The 15,417-nt window shown below is 38.9% G+C and overlaps 2 protein-coding genes across 3 annotated transcripts; both read left to right on the top strand.

Annotated features, from left to right (window-relative positions):
* The first annotated feature begins 471 nt into the window (after positions 1-471).
* On the top strand, positions 472-3,012 carry LOC133599394 (uncharacterized). The gene is made up of 2 exons (XM_061952185.1): positions 472-705; positions 1,029-3,012. Exon 2 carries the CDS (start codon positions 1,079-1,081, stop codon positions 2,564-2,566), a length of 1,488 nt encoding a protein of 495 aa, XP_061808169.1. The 5' UTR covers positions 472-705; positions 1,029-1,078; the 3' UTR covers positions 2,567-3,012.
* A 712-nt stretch (positions 3,013-3,724) lies between these two features.
* LOC133599350 (uncharacterized) lies at positions 3,725-14,445 on the top strand. Of its 2 annotated transcripts, none has more exons than XM_061952148.2 (3): positions 3,725-3,972; positions 4,705-4,830; positions 10,656-14,445. In XM_061952148.2, exons 2-3 carry the CDS (start codon positions 4,714-4,716, stop codon positions 13,998-14,000), a joined length of 3,462 nt encoding a protein of 1,153 aa, XP_061808132.1. In that variant the 5' UTR covers positions 3,725-3,972; positions 4,705-4,713; the 3' UTR covers positions 14,001-14,445. The 2 variants fall into 2 exon arrangements, with proteins under 2 accessions (XP_061808132.1, XP_072769094.1); XM_072912993.1 differs by lacking the exon at positions 3,725-3,972 and adding an exon at positions 4,014-4,032.
* The last annotated feature ends 972 nt before the right edge of the window (positions 14,446-15,417 follow it).

Raw genomic sequence — 15,417 nt, 5'->3', positions numbered from 1 at the left:
ATGCAGAGGACACATTTCACCACACCTAGTGTGTGTGACAATCATTGGTACTTTAACTTATATGACAGCTGATATTAGTGTGCTAAATGTTAATTTTGCAGCCAGTCATCTCAGGGTCATATAACTCTGTGTATTCTCGCTGTCGGAGCTAAACATTCATACATTTATACAAAAAGTTTGGCTTTAATTTTCTCTGGAAGTCTCCTGGTCCCTCCCACGTCATACCTCACGCTTTGAAGATCCCTGCTCAAATTGGATATGCATGCGTCTTTAAGAAGCATCGTCACACAGGCGTTTGACAAGAAAATAACATCAATAATTACAATAACATTCAGCTCTACTCACAAGTAAACACCTATCAATAAATAAACGTTTCTATAAAATCAATTTAAACATAAGACAACATTCCTCATGCACACAATCATCGGTATTTCCGAAGGTAAAAATGATCATCAAAGGTACTTGCAGCCTTCCGTCAGTAGGGGGCAGTATAAGCCAGTAAACACCGGATGTGCGGGACCAAAGCGCGCCATTCGTCGAAGAAGCAGAAACTCCTCTTTCATGGTGTGGTCAGACGCTATCTGTGCCAAAAAGCACGGCATTGCAGCTTGCCCCGTAAAAGACATCGGTTCGTTTGTGCCCCATTCGTGGAAAGGGTGACAAAGTAAAGTCTCAACTCGGCGGTACTGTCGATATCAAAGCAAGGTAAGACAGCGCTGTTGTGAGCTAGCCGGCCACGGCTCTACTTAGCATTTTTAGCATGCTGACGGTCCATCCGAATAACGTTCTCGCCTATCAATCAAACTAATGTGCTCAAAATGTATTACCTTGCATTATCATCGTGTAACCACTGTTACCTCTTATTGCAAGTTTTGATTTGTGCGTATGGTGGTTTATGTTGAACTAGCTGCTCCCAGCTCACTAGCGTACTTAGCTATGCTAATATGAACATCACAATTATTGAGCCCCCCCCCTGAAAGTAAGAGTGCTCAAATCATTCTATTTTTGATATTGAATGTCTCTGACAGGTGCCACAGAAGGGTCCACGCTGAAGTGAACATCCATTCTCGGTTTCATTATGGATCAAAAATATCGTCCAAAGCCTCTGAAATCCAGCCCGGGCGTCGGTTTAAGCACTGGCGGGATCTGCTTTTGCTGTGAGCAGATCTTTTCCAGTCGGACATTTTTGGAGGAGCACATCTGCCCCTCTGCAAATCACATCTGCTCCTGCGGGACCGAGTTCAGCAAATATGCCGATATGCTGATCCACAACAGTACTCACGAACCGGGACAGCAGGTGCTGGATCACGAAACGATAAGAAAGCGCAGATTTCAGAAGCACATTGAAGAAGAGGAGAAGCTGAAACGATTCAAGTCAGGTCAAGTCGTCTGGAATTCACAAAAAGCGGATGGTGGTCCCACAACTTCTTTGGGGCAGCGATCACTACAAGCACCTGGGGCATCCGCTTCCTTGCTTCCAAATCCCAAGCGCCCCGCGCAGATTTCCCAAGTGCCTGCCTTGAATCCGTCGTCATCCTTGTTCTCAAAGCCTCGCCAAAAAGGAATAGACATGAAAAACATGTTTTCCGGGGTAGGCTCACCAACAGTGGATCTTTGGACACTATACCAACCTGTGGTGTTGGTGCAGACAGTCCGCAAGTTTAACAAGTGGAAGCCGTACACTTGCGCTAAATGCGGCGAGGGCTTCATCACTAAGCGCACGCTTATTTCTCACGCTAGCATCCACGTCACGGATAAAGTTTCCGGCTGTATTGGATGTGGGATGCTGCTTTGCAGCAGAAAGTTAGTGCCTCGCTTCCATGATTGTAACTCCCCCATCACTCAGACCAAATTGAAACTTGTCACGGCCAGGCCGCTCAATTACAAGAGCCCTATTCCGTCAATCGACCTGACTCAGGAGTCGCCGAGGCATCACCTGACGTCCGCCGTCAACAGGAACAAAAGCAGCCAGGTGCTTCAAGTCACTTCAGCTCTGCAGTTGAAAAATCTAAACGTCCGAACATACAGCAGATCCGCTCAGGGACCTCACGCCTCTATGTCCCAGCAGATGAAAAAGCAGAATTCTCTCGTCAACGCGCCTCATAACACATATGCGTCCATCAAAAGCAATTGGAAGCATTCTTCCACATCTGCAGCGATGAGCTTCCTCAGCCAACCAATGCAAACCCCCTCAGATGGAAATGAGTTCAAATGTCGAGTGTGTTACATCCCCTTCGAAAGCACCATGCAGCTCCAGAGGCACAAGTGTGCCAAAGCCAAGGAGTTCATGGCCAAACACGGGCGGCTCGGCAAGCTCATCAAGCCCAGGCGCGTCAACGTGATGCCGGTTCCTAATCCTGACGTCACTCAGGTCAACGGTGAGAGAAATTGCACGTTCCCAGTCGGCGGCACGAAAGAACAGGTCAGCGCCGACAAGGGGGAAGGTGCTGCTGATGCGGACGCAGGAGGGGATCTGGAAGACGATTGTTACATTGTGGAAAGCCAACCAGAGAAACCTGCTGAAGTGATCTACCAGGTTACCTCATCTGTCCCAATTAAAACTTGACCAGTATACATGTCCAACATTGAGCTATTATTGGCCCAAATATCATCTGGTTGTGTCCATTCCAAAGGAATATCCTGTTTTCTGACACTTTTTGAACTTTTAAAAATCCTTGTATGCGTGTAGATTGGATAGAACTAAATATGCATTTTAAATTTGCTGGACCCACACTAAGACAAACATCCACCAAAAAAAGTTATGTATATTTACCAGTGTATTTATACTTTCAAGTTATGATGATGATGGATTATGTGATCAAAATGTGTGTGGTTGCACCATGTTTCAATACAGCAGCAAGGCAATGTATAATAGTTTTCTTGTTCTTTTCTTTCCTAAATATGTTTTAGCGTTATCCGAATGTGTTAGGTTGTATGAATTCACCTCCATGGCATACTACTTCCCTCTGTTGTATTTCAAATAAACATGTATTAAAATATATTTTCAAATTCTCAGGTTTTTTTTTTTTATATTTACTGTAACAATCAAGCTTTTCAACACACTTTCCATGTTATCCAATGTGTTTATCATTAAAGTGTAATGGTCTTTGATACTCTTAAATATACCTATCCAGCACCAGATTGACAGTCTGTTTTGGGAGTTTAACTCTAAACTTGGGAGCAACATACGTTTTTGCATCAGATTAAATTTAGAATATAATAGATCTTTGTTGTCATTGTACAACGAAATTGCAAGGGAGGATCTTTGACCAGCCTTTTATGCAGTAGGTATTTAAAACAGCAGATATTTCCTGCAATATAGAGTAGCGTTAAACAAATGGCATTTTATTTTTTACAGTGTCACGTTAACGTCATTAAAGAATAATAGTAACTGGTCAAGTCTTGCCCCGTTGTAATTGTTGGTGTCTCATCTGTGCAGCAGAGGGCGTCGTTTACAAACGCACCATTTAGAAGTTAAGCAAATACTACGCCACAAGGAGGTTGTCATTCAAAAGAGTCACAAATCCACGTTTTAGTGTACTGTGCAAGAGATACTCCAGCGGACACATGCAGTTGAATTAAAACATATTTGAACATAACTGGTATACACATCACTTTTATGTGATTAATAAAGCTCCTTCGTTACGCTTCGAAAAGTTTCAACGCAATCGCAAATTCCAACGGCACGTGAAGTACACACATTCAATGCGGGTCGTGATTGGCAGTCTCCCGTGGTGCTTTGTACCATCAAATTTTTTTACACACGGCTTCTTAAAAGTCAGTAAAAGATGACAAAGTGTGGTTTACTCTGTAAACATAATTGTCAGAGTAATTAACGTGGTTACATGTTAGTAAAACAGCCACGATGCAACATTTCTCATGGTTGCTTTGAGCTAGCTAGTACTAGCTAGCTAAGCAGTGGTCAGTGCAGCATTAGCACGAAGGAACAAATATTGACTCTCTTCCGCTCAGGCAAGCACTTTTATTTATTTCTGTTTCATCTACAGTCGTTAAACAATATCAGCGAATATGGTGAGCGTTTTCAACGTGACGGTTTTTGTGCTTACTTCGATTGTTCGTATTTTTTGCTAGCTGGCCTACGTTGAGAACGCCATTATTAATGCTAATTTAGGGTGGAAAAATGCATAACAAAACCTTGCAATTGTTAGAAAAACGGCTGCAATTATTATGTTAATGCATGAAGTTGTAAGGTGGACCAAAGTAAGTCAACAAACGCGATACTTTAACCAGCTCCATTTGACATAGTCAATACAAATACTTTTAGCATTCATTTCAGTACCAATAATTTACCATGAATTGATTAACGTGGACCCCGACTTAAACAAGTTGAAAAACGTATTCGGGTGTTACCATTTAGTGGCCAATTGTACGGAATATGTACTGTACTGTGCAATCTACTAATAAAAGTCTCAATCAATCAATCAAGTAGATTGTGCAAACACTCCGCCAAGCATGGGTTGCTACCTTTTGTCCTGTATAATATCAACGCAGTGAAGGATGTTTTGAAATAAAACGTTCAAATTTATTAGACTGCTATCATTGTTAACCTATTTCCAAATGACTAAACGATCTTTGTATTTGTAACAGGTACCCGCAAGGCATATCTTTATATGATATCTAAAGTTAGTTCAGTATATATTTTTATGACGCGCAACTTTGTAATATACACTGTCTAATTCACAGACTCCTGACATGGGGAGTAAAATTTCCTTCAGCAGAAGAAGCAGTGAGCAATACACAGTCTCTGAGTTGACACCTGTGACATCGCGTCCTCGAAGCTCCTTTCAAGTACCAACAGACAGCAAACAGGTAGCTAGTGTGTAGGATATGTGTCCATTTGTCCGCCTGTTATCCATCCATTGAAGTGTTCAACTTCAGCCTAAAAAGTGTTCAACTTTAGCCTAAACCCTTTCGGTCTGCAACATTTTTAAATTTATGAATGTACAACTGTTTGTTTATGTAAAACTGTTTGTTTATTTTGTTGACCATTGGCCGAAGAAATAATCCATCATACTAAGCCTGCACAAACTAACAACAGAATTAACAATAACAATAGAATTCACATTTCATTTTTCATTTCATTTTTTTATTTATCTCCTTCATTGATGTGCATCTTTGATCGATAGACAATTAAACCCCAGAACAGAAACTAAACACACATTTACACACCAATGCCTGAGAAGGAGTAGGATGAAGAAAAATCTTATATTTTCCTGCCCCTTCAACATAATACATAGTCTTATTCAATGGATATCATACAAACCAAACAAATATATCCAAATATAATGAAAACAAACAAAAAAAACACAAGTGCAAAACTTCATGAAGTACAAACCGAACAAAAAAAAGTCAATATACACCTCACGGGATGATACAAAACAAATACAAAACCAGACAAAAAAAACAAGTAAATTAATAAATATTAAGCAAAATGTAAACACTTATGGCTGTCCATATGATCTTACTGTTCTGTCTTTATATATTTTTTTCAATTGCAATATATTTTTACAGTCTTTTATCTAATTTTAAAGAGAATTCCATAGTTTCAATGAACTGATTCGCAGGTCCCCGGTGTTGAAAGCGCTCATATAACCCTGTATATTGATGCTACCACTGTGATGTTTCGTTGTCAATCGGACATAATTTTGGTACTCACTTGTGTTACGAGCAATATAGACAATAATGGTGTGTTGAGTCATTGTCAGTAGACAATAATGCAATGCTGCTACATAAACTGTACACTGACTGCTCTAATACTAAGAGGGAAACATTTATAATTGTGAAATAGTTTCGGAAATGTGAGGTGTGTACTCATTTTTGGGAGCTACTACACTGCTGTAAAAAAAATATTTACCCCCTTTCCCTTACTCAAAATAAAAATAAAAATATTCCCCACTAAATGTTTTAAATTTAAATATTAGGCACAGAAAACCAAAGCAAACACAAAGTGCAGTTTTTAAATTATTTAATGTTGTAAGGGAAAAAAGCTATCCAAACCTACCTGGCCCGACCTGTAAAAATATTTGCCCTTCTTGTAAAATCATAAATTTACTGTGGCCAATTAAATTTTCTGCATATCTCAGTTTACTTTCACTGACTACAGTCAAACTTAATTACCTCCAGACCTGTTTAATCAAGAAATCACATAAAAAAATAAACTCTGACAAAATTTAAGTCGGCCAAAGGTTTTTAAAAAGCTGCAACAAAATGTCACGATCCAAAGAAATTCAAAAACAGATGAGAAATAAAGTAATTGGCCTTATTAGTCTGGAAAGTGTTACAGAACCATTTTTAAAGCTTTAGGACTCCAGCGAACCACGGTGAGAGCCATTGTCCACAAATGGAGAAAACATGGAACAGTGGTAAACCTTTTTAGAAGTGGCCGGCCTACAAAAATTACCCCAAGAGCACAGTGACGACTCAATTAGAAGGTCACAAAGGCCCTCAGGGCATCTCAACTCAACCATAAAGAAGGGACTGGGCAAAAATGCCATTTATGGCAGAGTTCCAAGGCGAAAACCACTTCTGACCAAAAAGAACATAAAGGCTTGTCTTACTTTTGCAAAAAAAAAAAAATTTTGGGAAAATGTTCTATGGACTGACGAGAAAAAAGTTAAATTTTTTGGAAGGTGCATGTCTCGTTACGTTTGTCATAAATGTAACAACATTTTAGAACAATAACATCGCACCAACAGTCAAACGTGGTGGTGGTAGTGTGATGGTTTGGGGCTACTTTGTTGCTTCAGGACCTGGGCCACTTGCGGGGATCGATGGAACCATGAATTCTGCTCTTTACCAGAAAATCCTGAAGGAGAATTTTCGGCCATTATTTTGTGAAGTCAAGCTGAAGCACACCTACATTGTGCAGCAGAACAATAACTCAAAATACACCAGCAAGTCAACTTCTGAATGGCTTCAAAAAACCAAAATGATGGTTTTGGAGTGCTCTAGTCAAAGTCCGGACACGAATCCCATTGAAATGGTGTGGCATGACCTTAAAATTGGTATTCATGCTCAAAAACCCTCCAGTGTTGCTGAATTTAAACAATAATGCAAGGAAGAGTGGGCCAAAAATCTCTACGAAGATAGATGTGAACGACATCCAGTTATTAGGTTAAAGGGGCAATTACTTTTTCACACAGGACTAGTTACTTTTGAGTCATTTTTTTCCTTGCTAGATAAAATCACTATTTAAAAACTGCATTTCATGTTTACTTGGGTTATCTTTGTTTGATAATTACATTTATTTGATGATCTTAAACATTAAAATGAGGAAACTGCAACAATTTGAGAAGGGAACAAATACATTTTCATGACACTGTATATGTGAACAAACAATCCATCAATGTAAACACAATTCTACCCTTAACAGTAACCTCTTAAAATTAAGGTGAAAAAATAAGAATATATAAGAAATGCTTTATAAAGTTCATAAAACAAAAACTATTTAAATGTTGCAAGTCTTACATATTGTATAAATTAAACACATTGTATTTTTTATTATCAAAGTGATGAAAGTTGGAGACCTACTCTATCATAAATAAACTGGACACTGAATTGATACTGTTTTTTAACTTAAGCAGGACATATGTCTGTTTAAGAAAGATGTAAAAAAAAAAAGAAAAAGTGTTAAATTACGCAGGAAAGTTTTCTGTTAAAAAAAAATTGATTCTGTTATTTTGTACTAAATGATTAATTATTGAACAATTCATTTGCCTTGTATTTGGATTACTCCAAATTATGCATCTAATTAAACTATTGTTGGAGTCAGAAAGTACAAAAATGTGTCTGTATAGTCCTCAGGTTACGGTAATCTGCAACGGTTAAATCGATGCACCTAGACCAGGGGTGTCCAAACTATGGCCTTCGGAGCAAGTGCGGCCCGCCGGAGTCTTTAGTGTTGCTCGTGAGACATCCCAACATGAAGATTGTCCCATGGCGTGTTTTTGTTTAAATTTAGTTCACTCTGGATTGAATTGGAGTGACATTGCCGCCATCTTGAGGGTGAAAATAGAAGCAATGGTCAATGACCACAAATTTCCTTTTAAAGTGACTTGAACAGAGCATCAATATGTATGACCCAATCCAAACAACTTTCCCCACTCATGGTGTAAATGAACTATAACCAACAAATAAAGTCAACACACGGTCTCATATAGATAGATAGATGGATAGTACTTTATTGATTCCTTCAGGAGAGTTCCCTCAGGAAAATTAAAATTCCAGCAGCAGTGTCCAGAGTTGAGATCGAATTTAAAAAGTAAATAATATAACACACCTCCTGCTCATTGAACTTTGTAGACATTATTAAACACGTATATCTAAAAACTACACATATATACATCCATTAAAGTGCATGATGGGTGAGATGCTAAACACTCTTTCAGCACTTCCCAATGTGTGGCGCATTTTAGCTGCTTGGTATGATTCGGAGGTCGTCAGGGAAGTAAACAAGGTAAGCGTCAAACTTTCACATACTTTTAATATTCAATGGTTTATCGTTTATACTTTATATTGCATTGTCGTCAGGGTCTGATGTGATAGGGGTTGTTGAAGTAGTCTGTTATTGCTTGCTTTAGTCAATGCAAACTGAAGTGTTATTTTGGGTCAAACGAATGTTGTTATGTCACAATGAACGCTCTGCTGTGTAGCGAAAAAAAAAAGTGTCATGTGTGTATTTGTTTGCGCGTGTGTGTGCGCGCCTGCGCATCCATGTAACAGCGTATTTGCGATTACTCTTGGAAAATATGGCTTTACCGCAGTTTGTGCTGTATTTTACATGTTTAGCAAACTTCCCTCCTCAATTTGGTATGAAATATGCAGACATAAAGCATTGCGATCACAGATTAGGTGATCAGCATACACAGTTGTATAAAATAATGATACAAAACAACTGAAGTTAGTTTTGTCATTTCGATATCAAATTATGTAATTACATTACACATATATTTAATATAGCTGGCGACTGCAGCAGACAATGTAATTGTCTGTACTTCTATTTAAGATAACTGGGAAATGTAATTAAAATGATACAACTAGTAGTGACCACCTAGGGGTTTTGCAACAGTACTGTTCATGCCAACTTAGTTCAAGCCCGGTTGCTTTTATAGTTAGGATTTATGGATCTTTATCATCATCATCATAATAATTTTTTTTTATTCCTTTTATTAAAATGCATATTTACAAGCCTTGTACAGTTCACACTATCATAATTTTTCGTTTCTTATACATTTCCATGATCAGAAAGGAGCAGATGGAAGAATAATATTCTCATAATTATCTGCCCCCTTTTTTTACACAAAATATTTTAGATGACTTTATCACTGTTCCCTCCACCAACACCCGAACTCAAACATACTTTTTAATTTTCGTTTAAGTGTTTTCACAATGACACTTCCAATCAAAATCAAAAATCAGTTTGATATAATGCCAGTTGTCTCTTTTTGTAACTATTTTTAAATTCAAAAATATTCTTGCAACTTTTTAAGTCTTTCTTTAGAGAATTCCATGCTTTCACACCAGCAACAGACAGTCACATTTGTTTCAAATTTGTTCGCGTTCTTGGATGTTTAAAGTCATACGGCCTTCTGTGATTCTCATCTTCAGACGTGAACACAAATACATTTTGTGTTGTCCTTCTGAAGAACTTTATTTCTAGTTTTGAACATCACTAATAGAGTATGCAATTCTACAATGCCTTTTAGTTTTAATAATCCTGACGTCCCTCTTTGAAAGGGAGCCAGATATTGAACAGCCGTTGTCAAAGAGCCGTTTAAAATACTAGCTCATTACCTTTGCGGTTATTTATTGTTTTTTTAATTGTTTTTGGGGTTTTTTTTATCAAGGAAAAGATCACTGGTAGCCTTTATAAGATACTATGTAAATCAGAATAGTTGTACACCCTATTAGTGGGAAGTACTCTGACATATTGATTATAATTAAATTTTTGTTGTTTTCATTGTAAACAATACATGAGGTGGTGCCTTATTTCCACGACTTGGCAGCGACATCACTACTTTTGAATTTTCCTTCACCTGAAACACTTTGTAGCACTAAAGCCTTTTAACAATACAGGGAAAAATTACACAAATAATAAGTATGAGTAAAAAGTATATATGTATATAAAAAGTACAAATAATAATTTAAAGTAGGAAGTAATAAAAAAGTGAATGCAAAATGGTACTCCCCTACCTGGTGTGTGTACACTTAAACTACTTTACATATCCACATCAGAACAGTGAATCAGAAAAGTGAATCTAAATACTGCTACGCTTCCTTTTGAATCAGACTTATTTTGTAGTCTCATGTAGCGTGGGCAATTGCCGATCTGCCTGCATAAAAAACGGCTGCCCAACAAACGGTTGTCGTCATTCATGTTAGCGAGCTTAGCTGTGCAGAAGTAAGTTGAGTGAACGTCACTCCCTGATGCCTTAGAGAGATGCACTGGACAGTGGGTTAACAGCCTGGGCTTTTAGCCTACTGGATAGCGCTGCTCGACTGTCAGAGGGCATTTGGGGACGCAGGTTCAAGCATGCGTTGCACATAGACCTCATTTGCATGCCTTTACTTGTACTTGCATACTTGAAATGCGATAATGCTTGTAATGTAATGTCTTTCTGTGTGTTTTCCCACAGGAAACTGGTGGTACAATGTGTAGTGAGGAGAGTCAGGATTCCAAATGGGATGAGGAAACCAAAGTAACAAATACAAGTGAACTTTCAACTGATCCCCCTCCATCATACACTCTAAAATCTGTAGAACCTGCTGATACCATCCGGCAATCTGATGAACCTATCTTCTCAGAGGTAGGGATGGAAGGGGAGTCTGAATTGACGCCTGCAAGTGTGTGCAAGTCAACTTGTAGACAACATGTAAGCGTTCGAAAGAAACCTGGCCGTCCTAAAAAGAAAAAACCCTTGTTGAATGAGATCGAAGTCAAAGCAAATGTTGACGGACTCGTGGCAGGTCAAGATGAAGATATCGCCCATACAGCACCAGAGCCAACATACAATGGTGACACTGTGTCCAACAATTTAAGTGAATCACTTCTTGATAAGACTCCTGGAACATATGAAATATCGGATGGACAACCAGAAGATGATGTTTCATTGCTGGAGAAACCAAAAAGAAGCAGACGAAGGAGACACACATTTTCAGAGGTTTCAGAGGTTCCAATTGTTAATAACCTTAGGAGTTCTAAAAAACGGAGTAGTAACAGGGAACAAGCAATGGATAAAAACACCGATGTTATAGCTGACCCAAAGGAAATGGAGGTTTTGCTGACTCCAAAGAGAAATAAAAGAAGAAGAAGATCAAAGTTGCGAATCGCTCAGAAAGTCCCTGCTAAAGTGTCCAATTTGGCATGCTTATCCACTGACTCACACTCTATGGCTGTAGAAGACATAGTCAAGCAGGGAGTTGAGGACACAGAGCACCTTCATCCAAATAAAAACTCAAGCCACCTGTCCCTTTGTCCTGTAGCGAAAGACACTGTTAAACAGGTGGGAAGAAATTGTGCAAATGTGCAGGTGATACCAAATGGAGATGGAGACAACTTGTCCCTGCAGTCTGTAGTAAGAGAAACTGTTGAGCACATGGATAGCGAGCATCCTCAAGCTCATTCCGATGGCAAGGACGGTCCAGTATTTGAAAACCCAAAAAGACAGCCAGTGGATGAAAATGTTCTTCAAGAGTCACAGTCTCATAGCAATCTCTACAATTTAGAGACCACCAGCCTTCCACAAGTGACAGGGCCAGGTTGCAATGACATTGAAGCATCTTCTGCAGATCTCCCTGAAACTGACATCAAACTTGAGAACACAGAAGTAGAGCTGGATCAATTGGGTCCTGTGTCAAAGTCTATAAATAATCGTACATGTTTACAAAATACCAAAATGACGATTGGTTCGCAAGGGCCCAGCCATCAAAAAATCATTTTCAGGCGCAAAAGAGGCCGCAAGAGGAGACAGAGATTATCCAATGTTTCGCTACACGTATCCAACACTAAAGCAGAAGCAGACACAAATACGGACAACAACATAAATGTCATCCACATCCGTAAAGGGACAAAAACTCTGTTGAAATGTGGTTTTTGTGGTCGCACATATAAGTTCATGTCTCAGTTAGTCATACATCAACGCGTTCATACAGGAGAGAGACCCTTTGTATGCCCTGAATGTGGCAAAACTTTTAGCAAGAACTCCAACTTAAATTTGCATCTAAAGACACACAAGAAGAATATCTTAACTAAGAAATGTACATCTTGCAGAAAGACTTGCTCCCCTGACGAATATCTAATCCACATGAAGATGCATGCTGAAGCGCTGGAACATGAAGAAATTTTGAAAACAGAAAACACGAACACAGATGTAATTCCCGGTAAAAATCCTAAGAGAGCTTTGGACCCTGACAAGAATGAAAGCAAAGTGTGTCTATACTGTGGGAAATCCTTCAGGTTTCAGTCTGCCCTTGTAAGGCACGAGCGCACCCACACCGGAGAAAAGCCTTACAAATGTGATCTCTGTCACAAGGCCTTTCCCCTGAGCTATTTGCTCCGCGGACATGAGATGACCCATTGGTCGGTGAAGCAGTACAACTGCACAGGCTGTAGAAAGTCCTTCAGCCATTACGGCAACGCGAAAAACCATACATGTAGACCTCCTAGAAGCAGCAAGCCCAGCAAACGGATAGCAGGAGAGTCTTTGCTAATGTACACATGCCCCATTTGCAAAGCTGTTATGGACAGCCTGCCAAAGTTAAAAAATCACATGAAAGATCACATTGGGACAAACCTTTATCTTTGTTTGCTGTGTGAAAAGCTTTTTGGTGAGCTGTCTGAATTTAATGCCCATTGTGGTCAGTGTCATGGCGAGAAAAATGTCCCCGGTATTGCAGCGAGAGAGGGAATGGCATTAGTAGAGTACACCGAAGCGAAACATAAGTTTTTATCAGAGGAAAAATCGGACTCCAATCTCAAAAGCAATTATGAAATCCTCAAACGACCATCTTCCCTACTTAACCCCAAGATATGTTCCTCCAAGTCAAAAAAAACATTCCGGTCAAAAGTGGCACCATCTCATCAGCTCTCATGTTTTGTGTCCAAGTTGAACAAACTGGACAACCGATCGGACCCCAGGAAGTATTTATGCCCTAGTTGTGGCCGACTTTTTAGGCACATGGGCAGGCTCCGAGCCCACATGCTCACTCACGATCCCCAGCAAAGTTACGCCTGCTCTTGTTGTGGCAAAACTCTTGAAAACTGGACCAAACTGTGGCGTCATCAGAGAATCCACCGTCAGCGACAAGGACGCTTCAAGTGTCCTTTGTGCTCCAAAGGATTCAGATTTGTCCAGTCGTACAAACAACACATGAGTGAGCACAGAGACTTCCGCTGGATTCAGTCAAAGTCTAAGAGAGTGTTTCTACCTTATAATTGTGATCAGTGCAGATGTAGTTTTAAAACCCTTGATTTGCTGTTCGGTCACCAGCTTTGTCATTTCTCAGCAGACGACATGCACAAAGACTGTGACTTTAACCTGTTCTTAGATGATCATTGTACACAATCTAATAACCCAACCACAAACCATCATGTAATGACACTGTGTCCTGAACATGAGGACCCTGTGTCAACAGTCCAGAAAGACAAATCTCTTTTGCAACCACAAGACAAAGACTTGCAACAAAAATACTCCCCTATACTGACTTTAAATTCATTTCATCAAGATCATGATCTTGGTTTGGATAAGACTGCCTATTGTCCAAAAAAACTGAATATCACACAAGACAAAGCATCAAAGTGCCACAGACTTGAAGGCAAAGTAACAAAAAAGCCAAATGTATCGTTGAGAACTGTAGACAAACCTTCAACCCCCCAAAAAGAGTCTTCACAAGGCTTTATGTGTGCTATGTGTGGTAAGGAATATACAGCAGTTTCAGACCTTTATCAGCATTATTTGGAGCATGCCAGAGGTCTGGTGTAAAAAGTAGGATATAACATGATAACTTTTTATATTATATGAAATGTTTTTGGACTGAATTAGAGCACATTGTAGCCATAATTTGATTGTAAAAATAAGAGCTATAACATTTTTCTTTTTCAGAGCTGTACATATAGAACCACAATCACAAGTTGTTTACATGACATTGCAGTATAAATTGTACATAACATACTGTCAGTTATTGACCTCTTGTCCCCTCCTGCTGCATTCTCTTTTCATACTATAATGTCAACATAATGTCAAGCAAGAGGCTTTTAAGATATGTACATGTGCTATAGTTAACACAACTTTTACCCAAAAGTGTAACTGCATTAGTTAATTTTCGTAAGTTACATCATGTGTTCATTTGCTGATAAGGTTACATTTTTCCTGTTTTAATTCTGCAGTATATGTTTGTCATCACCAATAAAGGTCTGCACTATTTTGATACATTTGTTTAGACATCAAAACACCAAGAATATAAGCATTTGGTCACGCGATATCTGACAAAAGTAATTACAGCCTTCATATTTCAGCGACTGTTTTATTATATCTTAAGTGACAATACCAGAGCTGTTCAACTAAATTGTTCGAGGGTCCACATTTTTAGAAATCACTGACTTCTTCCTTCACTATTCATATTTTGAGAACCAGCATAGTGGACATTTGTGTTTAGTTGTTTCTTTGAAAACATTTCAGCACAGAATATCCTTGTTATGTAAAATACAAATGTTCACTGCATGCACTCTGCTCTGTAGAATGTTAACATGTCAATGCAAGGATCTGTCAATGTGTTCACACTGGTTTCTCTTTACGTAACGCTTTAGTGTTCTTAGGAATTTGTTGCAAAAATGTTAGTCCCTCGCAGGTGTTGAATGGGGGGGCTGTCTGGTGTCATTCATGGGACAGTATTTGGCCCCCAGGCCACCAATTGAATAGAAATATAGAAATTAAACTTGAATATAATTTAGAGTAGTCAGTGTTTGTAGCTTGGTTAAGCAGTGTGGATTTACTGTCCTGGGGGAAATAAGTCAACATGGCCATTCTTGTCTAAATATCAAGCAACACAAGTGAGTGCATCTTAAAGTGGGCATGTTTAACTTGTGTCCAAAGTGTCAATATATAGTATATGTATCATTGTTATGTTATATATTATTATGTTATCTAGCACTGGAATTCCCCAGAGTTGCACAGGTTGTTACTAAAATCCTTCTCCACTCCTTTATTACTAAGTTGGATGGTAGACATTGAGAAGATATACTATACACATACATTTTTCTAAAATGTGAGTGGTATAGTCACTGAGGTAAAGATACCTGTATATTTTGAAGATTATAGCTAAGCTAAGGCATATTTTAGGGTTTTTGCTTGTTGATCGGACAGGTCCTATGATGTGTTGATGTAGCTCAAGTTTCAAGTG

This window comes from Nerophis lumbriciformis, linkage group LG04, assembly GCF_033978685.3.
Source record: "Nerophis lumbriciformis linkage group LG04, RoL_Nlum_v2.1, whole genome shotgun sequence".
NCBI classification, from domain to species: domain Eukaryota; kingdom Metazoa; phylum Chordata; class Actinopteri; order Syngnathiformes; family Syngnathidae; genus Nerophis; species Nerophis lumbriciformis.
The sequence above is the reverse complement of the archived record's forward strand: the minus strand, read 5'-3'. Positions and strand labels throughout refer to the sequence as shown.